The sequence below is a fragment of the Scleropages formosus genome, chromosome 20 (genome assembly GCF_900964775.1).
Source record: "Scleropages formosus chromosome 20, fSclFor1.1, whole genome shotgun sequence".
Classification (NCBI taxonomy): domain Eukaryota; kingdom Metazoa; phylum Chordata; class Actinopteri; order Osteoglossiformes; family Osteoglossidae; genus Scleropages; species Scleropages formosus.
The window spans coordinates 20919977-20943058 of record NC_041825.1 but is presented as its reverse complement, the minus strand read 5'-3'; the positions used below and the strand labels follow the sequence as shown (position 1 = coordinate 20943058).

The 23082-nt window shown below is 44.2% G+C and overlaps 1 protein-coding gene across 2 annotated transcripts; it reads left to right on the top strand.

Annotated features, from left to right (window-relative positions):
- Positions 1 to 1281: 1281 nt before the first annotated feature.
- On the top strand, positions 1282 to 22929 carry LOC108940044 (myosin-9-like). 2 transcript variants are annotated; one of them, XM_018761844.2, is made up of 41 exons: positions 1282 to 1422; positions 5373 to 5704; positions 7214 to 7370; positions 8066 to 8093; positions 8189 to 8282; positions 8624 to 8644; positions 9659 to 9751; positions 9835 to 9898; positions 10443 to 10541; positions 10637 to 10780; positions 10895 to 10990; positions 11078 to 11349; positions 11491 to 11664; positions 11741 to 11914; positions 12020 to 12134; positions 13341 to 13531; positions 13616 to 13737; positions 14011 to 14080; positions 14251 to 14411; positions 14554 to 14662; positions 14789 to 14920; positions 15056 to 15262; positions 15402 to 15539; positions 15706 to 15829; positions 15919 to 16090; positions 16226 to 16438; positions 16595 to 16739; positions 16997 to 17203; positions 17319 to 17423; positions 17575 to 17727; positions 18044 to 18292; positions 18530 to 18742; positions 18929 to 19141; positions 19240 to 19401; positions 19502 to 19630; positions 19708 to 19796; positions 19873 to 19996; positions 20118 to 20326; positions 20438 to 20546; positions 21360 to 21532; positions 21803 to 22929. In XM_018761844.2, exons 2-41 carry the CDS (start codon positions 5378 to 5380, stop codon positions 21906 to 21908), a joined length of 5883 nt encoding a protein of 1960 aa, XP_018617360.1. In that variant the 5' UTR covers positions 1282 to 1422; positions 5373 to 5377; the 3' UTR covers positions 21909 to 22929. The 2 variants fall into 2 exon arrangements, with proteins under 2 accessions (XP_018617360.1, XP_018617361.1); XM_018761845.2 differs by lacking the exon at positions 8624 to 8644.
- Positions 22930 to 23082: the final 153 nt, after the last annotated feature.

Below are 23082 nucleotides of genomic sequence, written 5' to 3'. Positions count from 1 at the left end.
TTTCCTGCTCCCACTTCTGCATCTCTTTCCTTTTCTGCCCTATAGATCCACATTCCGCTGAGGATCCTCTCAGGCGTGGAGTCTCCTCTTCATGGGCCCAGCCTCTCTGTTCATGCATGTTCTCTCCCCCATCAACCCTCTACCCTGCCCTGAGCCCCATCCCCCACCTGCCTTCTGTGGAAAAACACTGCTTCCACAGGTACAGACACAGTCCTGCATTCCTCTGCACTTTGAGCTCCTTGCCACCCATCTGCATTCACTCCCTTGCTCTCGCACTCCTTATACCTGCCTGCCCCACCAGTGCTGTTCAATAGCCCCTGTCCTCACAAGGAAACCAACATCAGCCATCACAACATTTATCAGCTCTCATGTAAATAAATAACAAGCTGTTCCCTTTCTCCTGAGAGACTTCCATCCATCCTGGTGCAGAGCCTATCCTGGAAAAGTAGGCATGAGCCATGGTGCATCTTGCATGGGATCGCAGCCAAGGTGACTTACAAAAAAAGAACTCACCAGTGTAGTTTTTGAGAGAAAGAGGCTTGTTTCTTGAATTAGAAGTGAATATAAAGCACATGAACTACAAACATATAACATTGTTATTGCTATATAACACTGAATTAAGTTATTTCTTAAATAAAATTATGTTTATTGCTTTCAGTTTTGTATTTTTGTAGCAATACTCCTTGTGTCTGTGTAGGTTTCCTCCGGGTGCTCTGGTTTCCTCCCACAGTGCAAAGACATGCTGATCAAGTTCCCCCATAGTGTGTGAGTGACAGAGAGAATGTGTTCCAATGATGTATGGATGAGTGAGCCAGTGTAAGTAGTGTATCTAGCAGTGTAAATCACCTTGGTGAATAAGGTGTGTGGGCTGATAACACTACATAGAGTTCATTGGAAGTCGCTTTGGAGAAAAGCGTCTGCTATAATATAAATGTAAATCCAATTGTCATTTTGCCAATTGTCCAAAATGTATTTTCCTCAGTGATTAATGAGCTGCATACGCGTTACAGATACTGGTATTATATTCGTTACTTATTCTTACCGACAGTCTGCTACAGAACACACGTTAGTGACCTGTATGACGTAACGCCTTTCGTCTAGTTATCTTAACCGCGCTCACTCATCATCTCGGACCTCACTCATCATTTCATTGGTGGTGAAGACGCTTCACCGAATCTCCCATTGGCCAGTACCTAAGGGACACCGGTCTCTCAATGGCTGTAATTAAGTGAGACCCCGCCTCCTTGACCGCACCCGGACCTACAGGAGCGCAGCGAGACAATTTATCAACCGAGAGGTAGAGGCACGAAGAGAGAGGAGTCAGTGGGCGCGCGTTCTGTCAGTTCCTAGTTCGCCCACGACAGACCTCAGCTGGTTGGCAGCGCCACGGAGAAGTTTTTCGTTTCGCCACCACGTCCGCAGGTGAGTTTGTACCTGTCCGTGTTTTCCCGCGGAACACCCGGCGTCTTTCGGTGCGCGCCGGCCGGCTGGACCGGCGCCGGACCGCCGGGTTCCAGCTCGGGGGGGGGCATATACTAGTTCGGAGTCCCCGGGGCCGCGGAAAAAGTAAACTTAGTTTAAACTTGCTGGCGGGGAGGTGAGAAAGTTACTTAGTGGTTACTTGTAACCACTTGAATTGGTACACCGAGTCCTAGGTACCAGACGACCAGGCATGGTCACGGTGGTGGCAGGAGGCAAATCTGACCACACCGTTCTCGCCTGGCCATAGTGAGCTGCCCCTACTCTCCAGTGCGGCTGGGATGAGCAGAAGGATTTCAACAGAACAAGGCATCACTGCATTCAGCTGCCTTGCACAGTCATCCAGTTACTATCATGATAACAGTAATAAAAAATGATGAGGACAATGGCCTTGGACTGTGCTGTCTCTGTATCATCATGTCCCACTTACATACCTGTGCTGTTCTGAATCTGCACCCACAACTGTGCTCTACTGGGTAGTGAACACCTCACTGACAAAAAGGCTGTCAGTGGAGGAAACCCTTTAGATGCTTCTGTTAAATCCATGTACTCCTTCCTTTCATCTCCATGTGAGAAAGTTTCAGCTGTGAAGTGAAACATGATGGCTGTACAGTATCTGTAAGTGTAGTGCTGTTCTGTTGTATTTGCATATGTTGTTGAGATGCTCTTTGGGTGCATAGCTCCTGTGGATTTTGTTTTGTGCTGTGCTTTGGTCGTGTTGGGTGTCTGTGTGTGTGTGGGCTGTCTAAACAGCTTCAGCTGTGGCAATGCACTCAGAAATGAATGTATCCTCACTTTATTTTGTAAGGGTCTGTTTGGCTTTTGTACTGCAGTATAACACAAGCCCACTAAAAGATGGGTGTGTCGAATATGTGCTGTTCTGTTTAACTCATCTAATGATGGCTGGTGTGTAGATCTTGCCTCAGTTCCAGGTGTTCTTGGGTTTGGAGCCCTGCATTACACCTTCTATGCAGATGAGCATGTAAAATCTGGTCTCTTATGGAAAAACACCGCTGGGGGTTATAAATTGTAGAGCAGTTACACCCAGCAGAAGCATGTTGGCAGTAATCCTTTAAAGTATATTCTGCCTTTCTGTAGCTCCCAAAAAAATGCAAAGGACTACCTCTAGGTGGTTTTCTTGATCTTCGGGCAGGTTGTTCAACTGGCTCTTAAAACAGATACTGCCCGGGCAGTGTGAGGTTTTAGGTATTTGTCAGTACGCTTGAATTGGCTATGTGACATTCCAGGCTGAGCGAGAACAAAAAATGCCAATATGTGTAGATTTCAGCTGTAGAAACTAACGATGAAAGATGAAGCCTCTGACCAAATCTTGAAGAGGAGCTGATGCTCTTACTGGCATTGTGGTAGGTGACCTATTGCCCCATTTGGCAGCCACCTGCCAACTTTCACCATTAGCAGAACACCCATAGGTGAACTCTATCCAGGGTTACCCATGCATGATTGGTCACAGGGTGTGTTCTGGGGTGTTTTTAGTACTGGTTGTGACTGAACAGGTAGGTATTTATCCAGCAGTATAACATGTCAGGTATTGGGGTGCCAAAAAATATTATCATTAGCACTTCTTAGTGGCCTTATGACCAAGTCCTCTAAATTGTGGTTCTGACTGTGCTTGTAATAGTTTATCCTGCGCAAGATGTTTCCTAGGAGGTACTGACAAGGAAATGGTTTCATGCACTGTTGCTGAAATATACAGGAAATTGGCACACATGATGCTGCCACCACCACCCCTTGATTATTTGGTGGCTTTGTTTTATAGTTACCTTTTGTTTCGAGTTTAAGTAAAGCAAGCTATAAGCCAAACCCTGATTTTTGTGGTGTGAGCTGCTTTTCAGATGGGTTTTCTGAAATGGCTAATTTTACAAAGAATGCATACTTTTTTTTTTTCCCCCCCCCAAGCCATTTTTAAATCAAACTTGGTTTACCGTCCACACACACACACACACACACACACACACACACACCCCCCCCCCCCCACTTTGAAGTGGCTTGAAAGTGACTGTGCTTTACCTTTTATTGCCCTGATTTGCCACCAGCACAAACTTAAGTTGAGGGTTTTCCTCCCAAAGTGTAATTCAGCAGAAAGAGGCAAAAAAAAAGCAAACTTGGCTTACTGTCCACATAACACCCCCCCCCCCCCCCCCCCCCCCCCTCGCCTGTCCTTTAATCAGAGCAACTGTGTCTGAGCCCATAATGAACTTACTGGGGGAAGACAGATGACACCTCTGCCTTTTATCACTTCATCCCCAGCCCCCTCCTGCCCCCAGATGCTATCCACACACCAGACGTGGCCATGGAGAGCGACAGGCTGCCCTTACCCTGAATTGCTCCAGTAAAATTACCTAGCTATATAAATGGCTAAATAATTAGCTTGACATTGTGACTTACTTTGGAGAAAAGCATCAGCTAAATGAATCTAAATGCAAAGATTAAGCAACTCTTAGTATTAAATTTGGAATGCAAATCAATTGTTTGGAGCCATCTGAAACCAACTCTGCTCAAGTCGAAGTGTGTGTGTTCTGACTTGTTCTGACATTCCTCCCTATCTATTGGGTGTCTGCAGAAAAGGGGCTTCTGCAATGCTGTCGGCTCTGAGATCACCAACTGTAAGCTTGATGGAGCCTGAAACTTTTTTTTTTTTTTTTTTTTTTTTTTTTTTGGAACGTGTTGGTTTTACTCCTTTGGGCTATGACTTCTGCTGACATGCAGGTATGAGGGGCAGAGATGGTGGTTTTTGGGTCTGGGGGCTAATGGTTGCAACTGGAGTGGGCTTGGGAAGATTGAGAGGATTGTGGAATTCCTAATAATGAGCAGGAATGGGAAGAATGTGACCCTTTGGGATTGTAAAATGCAGGCAGGGCAAGAATGGGGAGATGGCACAAAAAAGGCTAAGACTCAGATGATGGACTGACTGCTTGCGGGAGCTGACAGTAGTGCATTGGCATATGCCATAATTGGCACGAGGCCTTATCCAGGATCTGAATCCGGTCCGTCAATGGACTCCATAGTCTCTGACTTAATGGCGATATTTGGCTAAGTGCATTGTCTTCAGTAGTTATCCTCCCGAATTTTTAGAGGTATTTTCAAAGCGGCACAAAAGGAAAGGCTGAGAGAGGCCTTTCAAACGGTCAAATTGAGAACTGAGCTGTTGCACAATGTATGGGTGAAGAAAGACTTTTTTTGCCTAACCTCTGGGTTGTTTTGTGGTCACTTGAGTTCCTTTGACTTAAAGGTTGCATTCTGGAATATTAAATATTAATGCATGTCAAGATATTTCAAAAGTACTCTAAATCAGCCTTGTGTGAGACCTTAACACATGTTCATTAGGAACATCTGTGAGGTTGTGGCATGATCAGACCTGCTCGTGCTGCAGGTACACATGGCATTGAGACAACACTGCACAGCAGAGTGGCTGACCCAACCAATGACTTCCCCCAAGACGCGTGCGCACACATGGAGTACCCTGTCACAAGTCAGTTTTGGGGCAGAAGGTGGCAGTGGTTAGTGCTGCCAGCTTGGACTTGAAGGGCCTAGGTTCAAATTCCTTCCCTTGCTGTAACACCCTTGAGGAAGGTACTTGTCCTGAATTGCTTGAAATTTTTTTTTAAATATAAATTGGATACATAAGCAGCAGATTAACATGGCAAGTTGCTTTGGAAATATGCATCAATGAGTTTTGGAGCACTTGCTTTGTGCAGAGCTGCTGTAGTCTTGCAACATTCAAGAAATTGAACAGCTAATATGTACATTAACAAAGGCATGTGTATTGCTTTTCATGTTGGGATGGTCCCTGTAGCTTTGTATTTGCTTGTTCTTGTAGTCTGAATACATGAATGCTGATGAACTTTTTTTTCCCCTCCCTCCCCACCATGCAGCAACCATGTCGGACGCAGACAAATTCTTATACGTGGACCGCGACCTGGTCAATAACCCTCTGGCACAGGCTGATTGGGCCAGCAAGAAGCTGGTATGGGTCCCATCGGAGCGGTCTGGGTTCGAGGCAGGTTCCCTCAAAGAGGAGAGCGGTGACGAGTGCCTAGTGGAGCTTGTAGACTCTGGCAAAAAGATCAAGGTCAACAAAGATGACATCCAGAAGATGAATCCACCCAAGTTCAGCAAGGTGGAGGACATGGCAGAGCTCACATGCCTGAATGAGGCATCTGTGCTGCACAACCTGAAAGAGCGATATTACTCAGGCCTCATCTATGTGAGTACATTATTGTTCTGAATGAAATGATGCATAACATAACACCAGAGTTTTTGGTGTAGTACTTAAACCATGGGTCTCAAGCCTTGAATGACAAGGCCATGTGTAGATGGGTTTTTGCTACAATTCTGTTGTGAGGTTGGCTCTGGTATTTTAATGTTCTTTTGTTTCAGGGAAGATTGTTTGGATCACAGCACTAGTTCCTCATAGCTCTTGAGCTGGGTTTAGGCATGGGTTCAAATCCAGCTCAATCTGTGTAAAGCTTGAGTATGCTTCCTACCTTCCTTTGAATTTCCTCTACTAGGTGTAGTATCCTCTGGTCCAAAGACATGGTTCAGGTCAATTGACTCTAAATTGCCTGTAATGTGTGTTTACAAGTGAATGAGTGTGGCATTGGACCACTGAGACCCTGCACTGAAAAGGATACTGATAAAGGATGTATTAATTTGAACATTCAACTTAGTAGTTGAAATGAAGATTCTTTGTTTACCTTGTATGTTTTTGAAGGAAATAGTTGGAATAAATGGCACCAATCCTGAACTTTTAATTTGGCAAATGAGGCTGGGTCAGTGGGCTAACATGAGAGCACATGCATAGCCTACAGGGTGGATATGGAGTCCTTTGACATGTATTAAGTTACTTCAGTCCTTTGGGCTTTAAAATCACTTGATATGTAACTAAAGTTTTTCTGAATGGCTGTGAAGTAGAGGTGATTGGAAATTATTCACTTCCCCCCCCCCCCGGGGAGTGCCTTGGAAGGTGCAGTGAGAGTGGTAGAGACCTAAAATCTTGCAAGACCAAATGGGGCTGGCTACCCACATGAGGATGGAGGAACTAGTTCTGAATGTAAATTACACTTTATCATTACTGTCATCTGGGGACCAACTTTACTGGAAATGATTAACCACATCGTGACTGATCAGGTCTCACGGTCACAACTTGGCTCAGCATGACCGAGTCAGTGTTGGTACACAAATACTCGAATGCATTCGGTGATTATTTATGGGAGAGTTACAGGGATAATGAGAAGCACAATGGGAGGAAAAGGGGACTATTTGAGGGGAAAAGGTTCAGAAGAGGCACAAGATCCTGTTTTATCAGTCATAGTTCCTGTCCTGATTAGAGCAGGAAACCTAAACAGCCCTTAAGTTGAAATGGCTCATGCCACCAATTGTCTTCCTCCCCCCCCCCCCCAGTGTGCTGTTGGTGTTTAAAACTAGTGTTATTACGTTGTGTCTGTTTTTAATAACAGGCACACACAAAATATAGAAAAAAAGGAATATAATTCTAATCAAAGTAATCCTTGTGATGAGCGCACAACTTGTTCAATAAGCCATCTTATCAAATCATTCCTTTTGTGATCAGCAGCATGTTCATATTTCTTTACTGGCCAGAATAGTGAGGGAGGTGCTAAATTTGTGAAGAGTAGTTTTGAACCTTGGTGGGAGGTTGGCCATGACCTGCATTATGTCTTGAAGTTGCATGCACTGTCATTCTTCTCCTTGTCAGACATACTCTGGGCTCTTCTGTGTGGTGATCAACCCCTACAAGAACCTGCCCATCTACTCAGAAGAGATCGTGGAGATGTACAAGGGCAAAAAGAGACATGAAATGCCGCCGCACATTTATGCCATCACTGACACAGCTTACCGGAGTATGATGCAAGGTGAGGTTGGAGTGATGTCTGACCACTCAGTGTGCACATTACTACTGAGGCTGGTTACAAAACCTCTTTACTTCCCTGTGGAAATGCAAGTGTGGCAGTGGTGTATAGATCATCTTGATGGCATCAGTGTTAGGGGTGCCTTTGTGATGCTACAGGGCTAAGCAAACTTGCTGCTGGCTAGTGATAAGGTGCAAAATACACTTAATGTTGGGTTCTAATATAAATTTTTTTGACTTGCCACCAAAAGTGGCAAAGTCAAATTATAGTTATACTCCTTTCTTCCCCACCCCCCTACATATTGACTTGTACAGGTTTGGGGACAGCTGATAACATAGCGGTTAGAGCTGCTGGCTTTGGCTATAAAGGTTGCAGGTTCAATCCTGACCTTTGGCTGTAGTACTGCTGAGCAAACTACTTAGCCTAAATTGTTCCAGTAAACTTACCCAGCTGTCTAAATGGGTAAATAATTGTAACCTTAATGCTAAGTTGCTTTGGAGAAAAGCGTCAGCCAAATGAAGAAATTAGAAACGTCATGAAACATTCTACAGCTTCAGTTGTGAGGTGCACTGAGCATGCTACAAACATTCAGAATAGAATCAGACCACAGACTGTACTTTAGTCTGGACTAATACTGCCTGTGCTCACAGCTGGCTGCAGTGTTGTAATCCTTTTTTCTCTTCTCCTCCCCCTGCCAGATCGTGAGGACCAGTCCATTCTTTGCACGTGAGATTTCTACAGTGAAATGGACCTAGAATTTATACCTATCCCAAGTCTGATCTCAGTTAAGTCCCCCTGTTGTGTCATCCTGTCATTTGCAGAGGGGAATCTGGCGCCGGGAAGACGGAAAACACCAAGAAGGTGATTCAGTACTTGGCTCATGTGGCGTCAGCCTTCAAGACAAAGAAAGACCAGGTTAGCTCCTCCACTCTCCTTATTGCACTTCCCTTTGTCTTCCTTCAGTCCCTTTCACTATACCCATCTATGTCCTGTTTAAAGTGTTTGTACACTTTCCTGATGTGGTCTGCCTCTCCCTGTCATTCCTTCTCATATTAGCAGTGAGTGTATAATATGTATATGTTGGATTTTTTTTCCCTGTACTACAGCATTTTACTACATAATTGCACAGCAGGTTTTTAATGCAGTGTTACTGATATATACTCCGTAGTTAACTTCCAAAAAGTGAGGTGTGGTGTTTTTGGATCCAGCATGTCTGTGCCCCTTAAGGTTTATTCTGTCTTTCTCCTCACCTCCAGAGCAGCACAGTCCTGTCACATGTGAGTGATTATGCCCCAGTGACCTTCCTTGCCTCTATCTGCCCCTTTCCTCATCTGTCACTGCCTGCCTGTTGTTGGAGTGTGCTTGGTGTGGCAGGGTTGGGACCAGGGATAACCACATGTGATACTGGTGATGAGACCAGGCAATGTGGCTATGACTTTTGAAATGAGGAGATGCCATCATATTTCATATGGACAAGAATGGACAGTTATCTTTCAGTTTCTATATGAACATTTGAACTGGTTTCCTTAACTTTCAGTCATTTGGGTTTCCATGGTCATTGAGATGCATAACTTTCTGTGACAGACAAAATTGCACAAGATCTATATGAAAGCTGCATTATCTTCAGGTTGCTTTGGTTTTGTTGCTGCCTGCTTGGGGAGCCAGGTTGGCCTTGAATTGGCTTTTACATCTCCTGTCTACCAACTCCTTTGTGCGTCTCATTTTTGTGTACCTGCACTTAACATTTCCAGACTTCTGCTGCAGGTATTCTTCCCTCTAATTTTTTTTGCTTTTCTGTTGGATTTGTTCCTAAGTCTTTAGGCCATTGTAATGTGGCTCATGATGTGTTGTCTGCAGGGTGAGGGCAGCATTACCTGAGTACCATGCCGCCTGTGGTACAATGCTGAGGGGATGAGCAGTTTTTCTTAAAATGTATTTGCAAACTGCTCATTCTCTGAGGTAACCTTTTATATTAAGGCTTTCTCATGTGTAGCATCACAAGCAGGCTCTTCTGGCTATATAACTATAAATGCACAAAGATAAAGGTCCATTATAACAGCCTTACAGAAGCACAGTGGTTTACTGTAAATTGTCAGACTATCCTGTAACATAATTGCAGATCTGAACAATCAAGTCTGAAACATTTGAAAACCTGCTTCCTGACAAACACTTGGGCAGTTGGTTTCTTTCCTTGATTGGGGGGGAATGCAATACCTGGGACCAGCAGCTGCCCATAGATGGTCATTCCAGATATGTCCTCTTAAGTACATTTGCTACTTTTCATGTGTCAGGGTGAGCTGGAGAAGCAGCTGCTGCAGGCTAATCCCATGCTGGAGGCTTTCGGCAATGCCAAGACAGTCAAGAACGACAACTCGTCACGCTTTGTAAGGATGGTTCACTGCTTCTAATTGCCATCAAGTGCTGTTTGTAAATCTTCACATGACAGTGTATCCCTCTTGTGTTTTAGGGGAAATTCATAAGAATCAACTTTGATGTCAACGGATACATCGTGGGCGCAAACATTGAAACCTGTATCCTTAATGCTGCTTGGAAGTGGCACTATGAAGTTCAGTTTCACTGGGCAACCTTTTAAGCAGTAACATAACTGAGTCACAGAAACATGTTTCTCCATAATTGCACAGCAGTATTTATTTTCAGTGTACTACTTCAGAGGATCTAGCGCAATAATCCATACAATAAATCCTCTGACCTTTGTGGATGTTTCCCAGTGCAAATGAACTGAAGACTTAATTTGGCACACTTCATATTACTGAAGTAGTGGCTCAATGTTCAGTTTCTGAACACCATGAGCAATGTGGGATGTTGAAAAGGCAATACAATCTCGTATAATATCAAAAACTAATCTTGGAAGACTAATACACCAGCCTTCAAGTATACTAGTTCTGCCTTTTAAGCTATCAACTTGCAGTGTTAAAATATCAATCTTTTGTCATTGACATTGTTTGTATTAAAATCATTACTGTTATTGAGAAACCGTTGAGTGTTTGTCTCAACAGGATTTTGACTACTTGGGAAGCTCTTTTTAGTTTATTTGTCCTTGACAGCTCTTGGCAGATCTGCTGGAGAAATCACGTGCCATTCGTCAGGCAAAAAATGAACGGACATTCCACATTTTCTACTACATGTTGACTGGAGCTGGGGATAAGATGCGCTGTAAGCTTCTATTTAACTATGTGCAGAAGTGACTGGAGCTTTAACTATATGGCATGTCATTTGTACATCTAATCATTAACTTCCTCACTTGCCAGCTGAGCTGTGCCTGGAGAATTACAGTAACTACCGCTTCCTCTCCAATGGCAACTTGACTATCCCTGGCCAGCAGGATAAGGACCTCTTTATTGAAACCATGGAAGCTATGAAGATCATGAGCATTCCAGAGGAAGAGCAGATAGGTAATGACATTCTTGTAAACTCAGTGCTGCTGTAGAGTATGGAGCTGAACCTAAGTTCTCTAGTCCCAGCTATAGCTTCTATAAAGTGACATTTTAGAGCTCTTTCTTCTACAGGACTTCTGAAAGTAGTGTCTGCTGTGCTCCAGCTGGGGAACATGATCTTCAAGAGGGAGCGCCAGTCTGACCAGGCTAGTCTGCCTGATGACACAGGTAGGTCAAACTGAGATGGTGTTCTGTGAACCTTTGTTGTGAGCACCTCTTTAACATATGACTGTCGCTGCTACCTTTTTGTTACAGCTGCTCAGAAGGTGTGCCATTTAATGGGCATGAATGTGACAGACTTCACCCGTGCCATCTTGACCCCCCGCATCAAAGTGGGCCGTGACTATGTACAGAAGGCACAGACGCAAGAACAGGCTGAGTTTGCAGTGGAAGCCCTGGCTAAGGCCACCTATGAGCGCATGTTCCGCTGGTTGGTCATGCGCATCAACAAGGCCCTAGATAAGACCAAGCGTCAGGGGGCATCCTTCATCGGCATCTTAGACATTGCTGGCTTTGAGATCTTTGAGGTAAAGGAAAACATAAGTGACTGGAGGCAAAATCAAGAAATCCAATATTTGTCTTAACTAAATGATGTGTTCAGACTCATACATACCTTATGAAATGCTATGCAAGTCTAGAGAACAAATGATCTCTTCTCTTCCCTGCAGCTAAACTCCTTTGAGCAGCTCTGTATCAACTATACCAATGAGAAGCTGCAGCAGCTTTTCAACCACACAATGTTCGTCCTGGAGCAGGAGGAGTACCAGCGAGAGAGCATTGAATGGAGCTTCATTGACTTTGGCCTTGACCTGCAGCCCTGCATAGACCTCATTGAGAAGCCTGTGAGTTTTAAGTCACCTTATTCTTGTCTATGTAATATTACCCACCTAACTAATCCTGTTTTCCATCTCCTAAAAGGCAAATCCTCCAGGAATCTTGGCTCTTCTGGATGAGGAATGCTGGTTCCCCAAGGCCACTGACAAGAGCTTTGTAGAGAAGGTGGTGCAGGAGCAAGGTTCCCACCCAAAGTTCCAGAAGCCAAAGAAACTTAAAGATGATGCTGATTTTTGCATCATTCACTATGCTGGGAAGGTGACCAAATGTCAAGCTCTCTGCTTAAACTAATGTTCCACTTTCATGTATGAAAGTGGAAGAATGTGGTGGACACAAGCTTTTTTCTCCCCCCCCCCCCCCCAGGTGGACTATAAGGCTGATGAGTGGCTGATGAAGAACATGGACCCGCTGAATGACAATGTCACTACACTTCTCAACCAGTCTTCTGACAAGTTTGTTTGTGAGCTGTGGAAAGATGGTAAGATGGTGAAACTGGACATAATTGTATTATGCCCTGCAGTGGGGGCATTCAATCGTGTGCTTGCATTTAAGTTTCAGCATGTCTTCACTGGGGTGCATGATTTGTTTTCCTTCCCAGAACTCTTTACTCATAGAATAAATTCTTAAGCAATTACATACTAATGATTTAATGATATTCTGAGCAGTCACTGTGACCATGCATTAGAATAAACAGTTGGAGATGACAAATTTTGAGTGGTAACTCATGGCAAAATGGGGGGCCTTCTAACACAATTTGTCTAGGTCTCACTATATAGTCTGCCTTTACCTCAGGCAAGGAGGTATGAGAATTTACAGAAATGTCCAAAGAACATTAGTGGTCAGATTCAATGCTGATTTACTGAATGGTTTTCTTGCTTTTTTCAATTTCCTGTTTTTTCTTTCTACATTAGTTGCCTGCCTTGTTTCTCTCACTATATCCTTGTTCTGTCTGCTTTTATCTTGCTCCAATCTGTCAGAGGTAGTTTTCAGAGGGGCTGTTATGTTCCCATCTTCCACCTACATTCAGGTGATTTGTTCTTTCTGTGCATCATCTCTCTGGGTTGTGACCATCTTTTGTCTGTCTCCTTTCCTTTGTCTCTTTGGTTATGTTGCTCTGCCCCTATTTTGCTTACATTGTCACATACAGTAAGTGTTAACTTCAATTTTTCCTCTGGTCATTGGTGTTGTGATTTGCTTCCACCTCCTGTTATCACTGGGACTGCAGTGATGGGTATTGTTGCATGGGTGTGATAGCTGTGCACACTCCAACTAATGGCTATATGTACCATGTTGCATACAATGATGCATAAGAATTTCAGTTACTGTCCTCCAAGTGCTCATTTTTTCTAGACACTTTCAGATTATGAATCTTAAACAGTTTTTTAGCTATTTCATTTGAAAATCAGCAGCACCTAAATTAACCTTTGTTTACATTTCACTAACGGTAAGCTCAAATAGTTACATGTGAACTACCCTTGCAGTCAGTATCCTTTCTCACTGCATGGATTTGAAAATTTACTATAGTGCTCACTGAACATTTTGACTTTTTCTCTCTCCTCTCTTCACCCCAACTACATCCTGTTGTTGGATCAAAGTTGCAACTGACCCCCTGTGAGATGCATCACTAGCAGAGAAGAATGCATTTTCAACAATGTTTCAGCAATTTGATTTTTCTCTCTCTCAGTGGATCGAATTGTAGGCCTGGACAAGGTGGCTGGGATGTCTGATTCTACACCAGGAGCCTTAAAGACTCGTAAGGGCATGTTCCGCACAGTAGGCCAACTGTATAAGGAGTCTCTTGCCAAGCTCATGACAACGCTGAGGAACACCAACCCCAACTTTGTCCGCTGCATCATTCCCAATCATGAGAAGAAGGTGTGGAATTAGAAGTTGTGGTAAATGTATTGTGTTGCTGCTCTCTACACCTGCATTTCCCTTACATGGCTCTCACTCCTGCAGGCAGGTAAACTGGACCCCCACTTGGTTCTGGACCAGCTAAGGTGCAATGGTGTCCTGGAGGGAATCAGAATTTGTCGACAGGGTTTCCCCAACCGGGTTGTCTTCCAGGAGTTTAGACAGAGGTACCTAGACTATGCCTGTTCCATACAATAAATGCTCTCTACTCTAGATGTTTCTCTTCATAATTTCCTCCAACTGTTTATCAGTCTTATCCAGAGCAACTTGTACAGCTTAGAATATAACTGAAATAGTTTAATATGTTTTGGAAAGGCTACAATGTGTTACTTCGGCTACTTAAATAGGTAGCCTTAAAGAATCACTGTACAACCTGTTGACATCTTTCAAGTACATATGCTTTACATTCTAAATGAGTAACATCTCTGCCTCCTTCACAGGTATGAGATCCTCACTCCCAATGCCATTCCCAAGGGGTTCATGGATGGCAAGCAGGCCTGTGTGCTTATGGTAAGACCCAACACCTTCAAACACAATTACTGCCCAAAGCCTTTTGAAGCTCACCTGCCTCCTAAACATTAAAGAACCATTTTTGTCATGTTGACTTGCCATGGGCTTTTGGTCTAGTCATTTTGCTTTCAATTACTTCAAATCTTCACTTGTACCACATTCCTCCTCAGGTCAAAGCTTTGGAACTAGACCCCAATTTGTACCGCATTGGTCAGAGCAAGGTCTTCTTCCGTGCTGGAGTGCTAGCTCATTTAGAGGAAGAAAGGGACATGAAAATCACCGACGTAATCATTGGCTTCCAGGCCTGGTGCCGAGGCTACGTTGCCCGCAAGTAAGATGTCTGGCTCCCAAAGTTGTTCCAGATTTGAGTTGGTTTTTTTTTTTTGGTATGTTTCTTTCAAGAAACATCTGCTAAATGAATAAATGTTTTGCCTCTTCTAAATGCCTCAATCATATTGCTGGATCTTTTCCAGAGCATTTGCCAAGAGGCAACAGCAACTGACTGCCATGCGTGTAATCCAGAGAAACTGTGCTGCATACTTGAAACTCAGGAACTGGCAGTGGTGGAGGCTGTTCACAAAGGTAGATGAACATTTGATTCAACAAATGTGACTTATGTGAATTTTTTTTGAATGTTTCCATCTGTATGAATACATGGAAGGTGCAAATACTGTATCGGTATATTCTGCCTTCCCTGCAACTCCGTAGGTGAAGCCGCTACTGCAGGTGAGCCGGCAGGAAGAGGAGATGCAGGCCAAGGATGAAGAGTTGACCAAGGTCAAGGAGAAGCAGGAACAGGTTGAGCAGCAGCTACTAGAGTTTAAGACCAAACATGAGCAGGTAAGGAAACAGATCCTGATTATATTAGGGGTTTCTGTTGCATAGAACTTGGATGCAGCAGAAACAAGACTGGGATGAGTGCACCCTAATTGTTTGTCTTTTTGCCACTTCAACTTATTGTGACTCCCTGTACAGCTGAGTGCAGAGAAGCAGACACTGCAAGAGCAACTACAGGCAGAAACAGAGCTGTTTGCAGAGACAGAAGAGATGCGTGCACGCTTGGCAGCCAAGAAACAGGAGCTGGAGGAGATCCTGCATGACCTTGAGGCCCGTGTGGAGGAAGAGGAAGAACGAGTTGTCCAGCTACAGAATGAAAAGAAGAAAATGCAGCAAAATATCACGGTATGGAGGCAAGGGTCAGGGCCTTATGTAAGGTGTGACAAGAAATAGTAGCCTGTTACCCTTAGATGTTTTCTTGCATATTACTCTGTTCAGTAGTACTGAACAGTTTATAATAAGGATGGAAATCTCCTTTCTGCAGGACCTGGAGCAGCAGCTTGATGAGGAGGAGGCTGCCAGACAAAAGCTTCAGCTAGAGAAAGTCACTATGGAGGCAAAGGTCAAAAAGATAGAAGAGGATGTCATGGTGCTGGATGATCAGAATAGCAAACTTGGAAAGGTTTGTTAATCATGACTGGGTACTCTGAATATCTTTCAACAGCTGTGTGGACTAGGACAGATTCTTTTGATAGACTTTAGGTACTTAAGGGATTTCCAGTTGGGCTGTGTGACCAGTAGTGAGTGGGGAAAATATGGTTGATGGCTGGATTGCCATTTCTCTGCAGGAAAAGAAGCTTCTGGAGGAAAGGATTGCTGAATTCACCACCAACCTAACTGAAGAGGAAGAGAAGTCCAAAAGCCTGCAAAAGCTCAAGAACAAACACGAGGCCATGATCACAGACCTGGAAGGTAGGTAAACTTCTCTTGCAGCGATGTCATCAGTCTTTACTACTTCACTCTGCGCACATTCTTCTTGTTTTTAACTTAACCTCTCACAGAACGCCTGCGCAAGGAAGAAAAGCTACGACAGGAACTGGAGAAGAATCGCCGTAAGCTGGAAGGTGACTCCACTGAGCTGCATGATCAAATCGCTGAGCTTCAGGCTCAGATAGCAGAGCTGCGGGCCCAGCTGGCCAAAAAGGAAGAGGAACTACAAATTGCATTGGCCAGGTGAAATTAACATGCTCATCTTCAAGTCTATGTAGTCATACCCTTGCATTTTCTATAAATAACCCAACTTGCATAAAAGTGTTGTCAGCTGATAACCAAATGTTGCTTCACCTGCCCTTGACCTGTCTACCGCAGGATTGAGGAGGAAGCAGCCCAGAAAAACCTTGCACAGAAAAAGATCCGTGAACTGGAGGCACAACTCTCGGAGCTCCAGGAGGACCTGGAACTGGAGAGAGCAGCACGTGCTAAGGCTGAGAAGCACCGCAGGGACCTAGGGGAGGAGCTGGAGGCACTGAAGACAGAGTTGGAGGACACACTGGATTCCACTGCTGCTCAGCAGGAACTTAGGTGCCCAAAGACACTGAATGTGCTTTGCTCAAAAAGCATTTGTAACTACTAGTTAGCTATAGGAAAACACCCTTTTAAAATCTTACTTTTTCCAATTTTAACACTGGTAGTTGTATAGTAGCAAACTAATCCCATTTGCTTGTGTCTTGCATCTAGAGCCAAACGTGAGACAGAGGTAACACAACTGAAGAAGACCTTGGAAGAAGAAGCCAAACTCCATGAGCAGCAGGTGGCCGAGATGCGACAGAAACAGAGTCAGGCTTTTGATGAGCTCAACGAGCAGCTGGAACAGGCCAAGAGGGTAACTGCCATTCTGTGGACTCATTTGAAGAAGCTTGATATAGTTGGCTGCTGGTTTTCATGTGTACTAAAACTCTGGAGTAAATATGAAGCTTTGAAGGCTTCTCATTTTGAGACTCCAGTAAGGAGTGAAGGCCAATGCTCATAAATACAAATTCCCTCAAAGCAATGTGCTTATTTACAAAGATCATGATAATACTTCTGGTTGTGTAGCAGTCTGGTTAGTTCTCATGCTCCTGGTCCACTGCTTATTCACAGAACAAGGCATCGATGGAGAAGGCAAAACAAGCTCTGGAGAGTGAACGTAATGAACTGGCTATTGAAGTGAAGACTCTAGTACAGGGCAAGACTGAATCAGAGCATCGCAGGAAGAAGGTTGAAGCCCAGCTACAAGAGGTGCAGGTTAAGCATGCAGAAAGCGAGCGAACACGAGCAGAGGTCACAGACAAGGTGGCCAAGTTACAGGTATGTTAACTTGGCACTAGGGAATATGGGGGGGGAATGAGTGTGCCCATGGGGAGGTGTCACTGTTATAACTTCTGGTAGAAATGTTTTTTGTTTCTGTGTTCTCATTGGACAGTCAGAGCTGGAAAACGTGAACAGCCTACTCGGCACAGTTGAGAGCAAGTCCATCAAAGCTTCCAAGGACTGTTCTGCTGTTGAGTCTCAACTTCAGGACATGAAGGTATGAGACACTCAATCCTTTTGTATGCATGTACATCTGCTTTAACAAAACCTTGTCATTACTGCAGAACATGCTCTTGTCATTTCTCTATTAGTGTTTAATGCAGACTACCTTACTGAGTCTTGCTGTTTCTCCTCTACTTGTATCACAGGAACTACTTCAGGAAGAGACACGGCAGAAACTTGCTCTTTCCACCCGGCTGCGTCAAATGGAAGATGAGCAGAACGGCCTAAAGGAGCAGCTGGAAGAAGAGGAGGAGAGCAAAAAGAATATGGAAAAGCAGCTCCTCTCCTTCCAGTCTCAGGTATACCTTCTAGAATATTTTGTGGAACAGCCACCTGTATAGTGTGCTCTCCTGGTCCAGCAGCGTTAGATGCAGTGTATGCATTCCTATTGCATCTGACTGTTCACTGCAGGTTCTGGTATTTTTGCTTTACTGCATGTGCCCCATTGCATTTCACATGTTCTTTGAATAATCTTGGGTCATGTGGTTTTCATGAAAACATAGAACTTCCTTTGATTTATTGCAGGTTATATCTCTGGGCATGTATAAGGTTTTTCTCTTAAATAAAACTTATATGTATAGGTCCAACTTTTTATTCCCTCCCAATATCCCAAAGCTGGCAGAGATGAAAAAGAAGATGGATCATGAGAGCTCTTCCCTGGAAAGTGCTGAGGAAGGGAAGAGGAAGGTCCAGAGGGAACTGGAAAGGGTGACTCAACAGCTAGAGGAGAAGTGTGCTGGTTATGACAAGTTGGATAAAACCAAGAACCGACTGCAGCAAGAGCTTGATGACCTACTGCTGAACCAAGATAGCCTGAGGCAGGTAGTCCTGAACCTAGAGAAGAAGCAGAAGAAGTTTGACCAGGTAAATATGGAGGCACATATGTTCTGCTGTGCACCTGGTCTGGTCATATGTTACCTGTAATGACAAGTGGTGCAAGAAATGACTTTTGCCATTGTTCATGTTTCCACAGTAATGATGCTAGGGGGGAAAATTTAAGTTAGCACTGAAACATTAAGTGAAAAAAAATCAGAACTTAAATGTATAAAGCTGTGCAAGCAAGATTCCAAGTTGTGAAACTGTTTTGCTTTCGACATGTAGATGCTGGCTGAGGAGAAGTCGGTCTCGAGCCGTTATGCAGAGGAACGAGACTCTGCTGAAGCTGAAGCCAGGGAAAAGGAGACCAGAGCTCTGGCTCTAATTCGAGAGCTGGAGACCATCAAGGAGCAGAAGGATGAGCTGGAGCGAGCCAACAAGCTGCTGCGTGCTGAGATGGAAGACCTGGTGTCTTCTAAAGATGATGTTGGCAAGAGTGTAAGAAGGCTCATTTGAAGACTTGATTAGGAAATTGTGTATTAAAATGCATGGCGCAAGATTTAATTCTTGATGCTGTATAAACACAACACCTCCATAGGGTTGGCTTTTAAACAATGCAGTTGGGATTTAAATCTAAGCTTTCCCCTTGTCACTACTCTACTCTATCTTGTCCTTTCTGAGCAGGTCCATGACCTGGAGAAGTCCAAGCGAATGATGGAGCAGCAGATGGAGGAAATGAAGACCCAGTTGGAGGAGCTGGAAGATGAGCTGCAGACCACAGAGGATGCCAAGCTGCGGCTGGAGGTCAACATGCAGGCTATGAAGGCTCAATACGATAGAGACCTGCAAGGCAGGGATGAGATGGGTGAAGAGAAGAAGAGACAGCTTCTCAAACAGGTATGCTTGGCTTTAACAAATAACTATGGCCCAGCTTCTATAGTAGGTGGATCAAATTGTTTGGGCATCTGTTTGCAACTTTAAATTCCTGAACTCAGGTGAGGGAGATGGAGATGGAGCTGGAAGATGAGCGGAAGCAGCGTGCCACAGCTGTGGCTGCCCGCAAGAAGCTGGAACTGGACCTGAGAGATTTGGAAGCACAGGTTGACATGGCCAGTAAGGGCCGGGATGATGCCCTCAAACAACTGAAGAAACTGCAGGTAAAGATCCCATATGATTCTTTGTCTATGGAGACTATCGGCAAGTGTGTTGGCTATCAAATAGCTGTACAAAGGTTTAGAAAAATCCTCCTTCATCCAGGCTCAGATGAAAGATGTGATGCGGGAGCTAGAGGAAGCCCGTCTGTCTCGTGAGGAGATTCTTGCCCAAGCTAAAGAGAATGAGGGCAAGATGAAGTCCATGGAGGCTAATGCAGCTCAACTGCAGGAGGTTGGTATTGTCTACCCCCAAGTTGTGGCTTCCACTGTCGTTTCCAGCTCCTGTAGCTGGTGTCTTTTCTTCTTCAGGAACTGGCAACAGCAGAAAGGTTGAGGAAACATTCGCAGCAGGAAAAGGATGAGCTGCAGGATGAGCTCAACAGCCATGCTTCTAAAGCGTAAGCCATTCCCAACAGAACATGCATTTTTAACTGGTTTTGTGGTGGTGTGCAGCTGAACCCATCTTTCCCTCAGTGCTCTTTTTGCTGATGAGAAACGGAGGCTGGAGGCTCGCATCTCTCAGCTTGAGGAGGAGTTGGAAGAGGAGCAGAGTAACATGGAGCTCCTTAATGACCGCCTCAAGAGAGCCTCACTGCAGGTACTCTGAAGATCCATATGATTTGGATCTGTGGAGTCTATTTTGTTTGTAATATGCAGAGTACTGCTTGGCTGATATGGCTGCTTGTTGTGAATTGTAACTGATCTCATTGCACACTCAGGCTGATCAGCTCACTGCAGATCTGACTGCTGAGCGCAATACAAACCAGCAGCTGGAGGGCCTGCGCTCGCAGCTGGAGCGTCAGAACAAGGACCTGAAGCAGAAGCTCCAGGAGCTGGAAGGGTCTGTCAAGAGCAAGTTCAAGGCCACCATCACCTCCTTGGAGGCAAAGATCACACAGTTGGAGGAACAGCTTGATACAGAAACCCGGTATGCCTCAGATTCTCAAAGCAATCTTCTGAATTTCTCTTCTTATGCCACCTTGAACTTGATGCACATACTGAAGCTTATAGTTGGGCATTTGGTTGATCTCTCCTGCAGAGAGAGGCAGCAGGCCTCCAAGATGGTGCGACGTGTGGAGAAGAAGATGAAGGAGGTGGCCCTACAGATTGAGGATGAGAGACGCAACACTGAGCAGTACAAGGATCAGGTCATTTGCAGTCTTCTGCTCACAACTAGAGGCTGTTGTAGCTGTATACAGCACACGACTACAAAACTGCATGTGCTTAATGTAGTGGCCTAAAATGGGTTGCAGGTATACTTGCTTGCTGTTACTTCCTGATTAGGGACATACAAATCTTTCCTTTTTAAAAAAGGAAAACATGCTTCACTTCAAATCCTTAAGCCATTTCTTTAAATATAAAATGGCAATTTGAGTTTACAATGATGCTTACAGGGAAGAATTTATAAAAAATGTAATCTTGGAAATATTCTGAAGCCAGCAAGTCATACCAGTGTATCGCCCTATAATTTGTCAAAATGGAAGGCTTTTGAAGCACTAAATTCTGCTATAATGGTAAAATGTTTAGTGAAGGGGAGACTTTTTTTTTTTTTTTTTTTTCCCTCCAGTCACCTTAATTTCTTCACTTAAATGATCAGCTGTACTTTTTCCCATTCTATTTTTGTCCCCTTTAATGCCTCCCATGCTATTTATTAGCCTTCCTGTGCTTAACACTGTTTAGTCCCCAGTCTTATCTCATTTGATTCAGCAACTTGAATAAAGGTATTGGGTCAATTTGAATAGTCTTGTTTTGCAAAAATAAACTTACTTCATGCTTAAGTGTTTGCCCAACAAATGAATTCAAATGTATAAAGCCTTGAATATTTGGAATGGCTTAGCTGGTAGGTTTTGTAAAGTGCTACAGCAATGGTGGTACTCAACTGTTCTGCAGGCTGTTTAACAGCTGAATTTGTCTAGTTTTTGCTTGTATTTTCCAAGTGGTGTAGCTCTTGATCTCTACAGGCAGATAAACTGAACGTTCGGATGAAGCAGCTGAAGAGACAGCTCGAGGAGGCTGAGGAAGAGGCCACGCGTGCCAATGCCTACCGCAGAAAACTGCAGCGGGAGCTGGAGGATGCCACTGAGTCTGCTGATGCCATGAACCGTGAGGTCAGCACCCTGAAGAGCAAGCTCAGGTACGTCCACACCCATGGTCTTGCAAACATAAACATTGGGTTGTGTTGGAAAGAATGTTAAATATGAGGGTGGGGTGCCTGGTGGCACAGTGGGTTGGACCAGGTCCTGCTCTCCGGTGGGTCTGGGGTTCAAGTCCTGCGTGAGGTGCCTTATGCCCTGTGTTGCCGGGTTAGGCTCCGGCTCCCCGTGACCCTGAATGGGACAGCGGTTCAGACAATGTTAAATATGCAATGTGATACAATTTCTGTGTATTATCACACAATCTGCAGACGCGGTGATGCCCCTTTCACAATGCGGCGTGTCAACCGTTCGGGAGTGGATAGTGACGATGATGGTGACGGGAAAACCGACGTCTCCGACCTGAAGTCTGAGTGACCACGTGTCCACAGCGTGCCATTTTAGCACCATGGGTGACTCTGTATTGTAAACGCACACTGCCACTTCACATGTATGTGCATAAGTGCACCTTAATGGGCAACAGATCTGGAAAAACCATAAACACGTGTTGCCATGGCCAACCCCCCCCCTCCACATTTAAATATGGGAAATATTTTTGTAAAGCAAAACATTTTTGTAAGGTTCATGGTGTATTCCATCTTTTCTACTTGTGAATTTAAAAAAGCACAGTAAGAGGACCAATGCAGTCAAGATTTTATAATGTATGTATGAAAGTGCCACTTAATCGGTTTTTTTTTTTTTTTTGTTTAGAAAATGAACTGTTATGCACTTGCACAGCCTCTTGGCTTAATGTTTTGATACAAATACTCTAAAGGGTCAATATTCCTCACATTTGTATTTACATGATGCTCCACTAGAATATTCCCCTTTCAGTGCCAGTTTGTTCCAGCTACAGCATCATTAAAGGTTTGGTACTCCGGTACCAAATAACTTCTGGGCACATTCTAGCATATCTTGTTCCACAAAACTTATGCGCACCTGCTAAAGTGTTTAGATGGGAGAAATTTGTCTGCCTGCTCTTAAGGTAATGGCAGGACACTTCAATGTAACATGCTGATGCACAAGTATGTGTTTTGTACTATGAAGCCATTTTCAGATGTAAGGTTTTGGGGTCTTAAGTTCTAATTGGAAACATTTGTCTGAAATGCTGTACTTCCATCCAGCTGAAGCTCTTAGAGTGGTGGGGCAGTAGTATTTTCTAGCCTGTACTTTCCAGATGCCTGTTGGATAACATGGAACTTGCTAAACTGCAGATTTGGCACATTTCCTTTGCCTTTCAGCCAATTATACCTGCCTATAGGGAAAATGGATCTGCTACTTTGGGAATGATACTCTGCAGTTGTAATCTAGCTGTGGGAAAGTGTTCATTAAACTGCTGGTATTTTTGCTGTTTTATATTGATGCATGATTTGATATATTTACAATAAAGGCATTTCTCCATTGCATCTTTGTTCCATTTACTTTGGACCTGTCAAATTTTGCTCTGGTTACACTAAACATGTTGCAGAGAAGACCCCAGCTCCCTCCCATCTTCAATATAAAGCCTCATGGCATCTCTGGTTTCTTCATTGGTATCACTGTACACTTCATA

Bases quoted from the DNA above. Each gene is read 5' to 3' on its own strand.
- LOC108940044 (XM_018761844.2), top strand. From the start codon at position 5,378: ATGTCGGACGCAGACAAATTCTTATACGTGGACCGCGACCTGGTCAAT. The intron at 17,424-17,574 runs GTATGAGACACT...CTTGTATCACAG, and splicing joins CTCAACTTCAGGACATGAAG to GAACTACTTCAGGAAGAGAC. The intron at 19,797-19,872 runs GTAAGCCATTCC...TCTTTCCCTCAG, and splicing joins AACAGCCATGCTTCTAAAGC to TGCTCTTTTTGCTGATGAGA.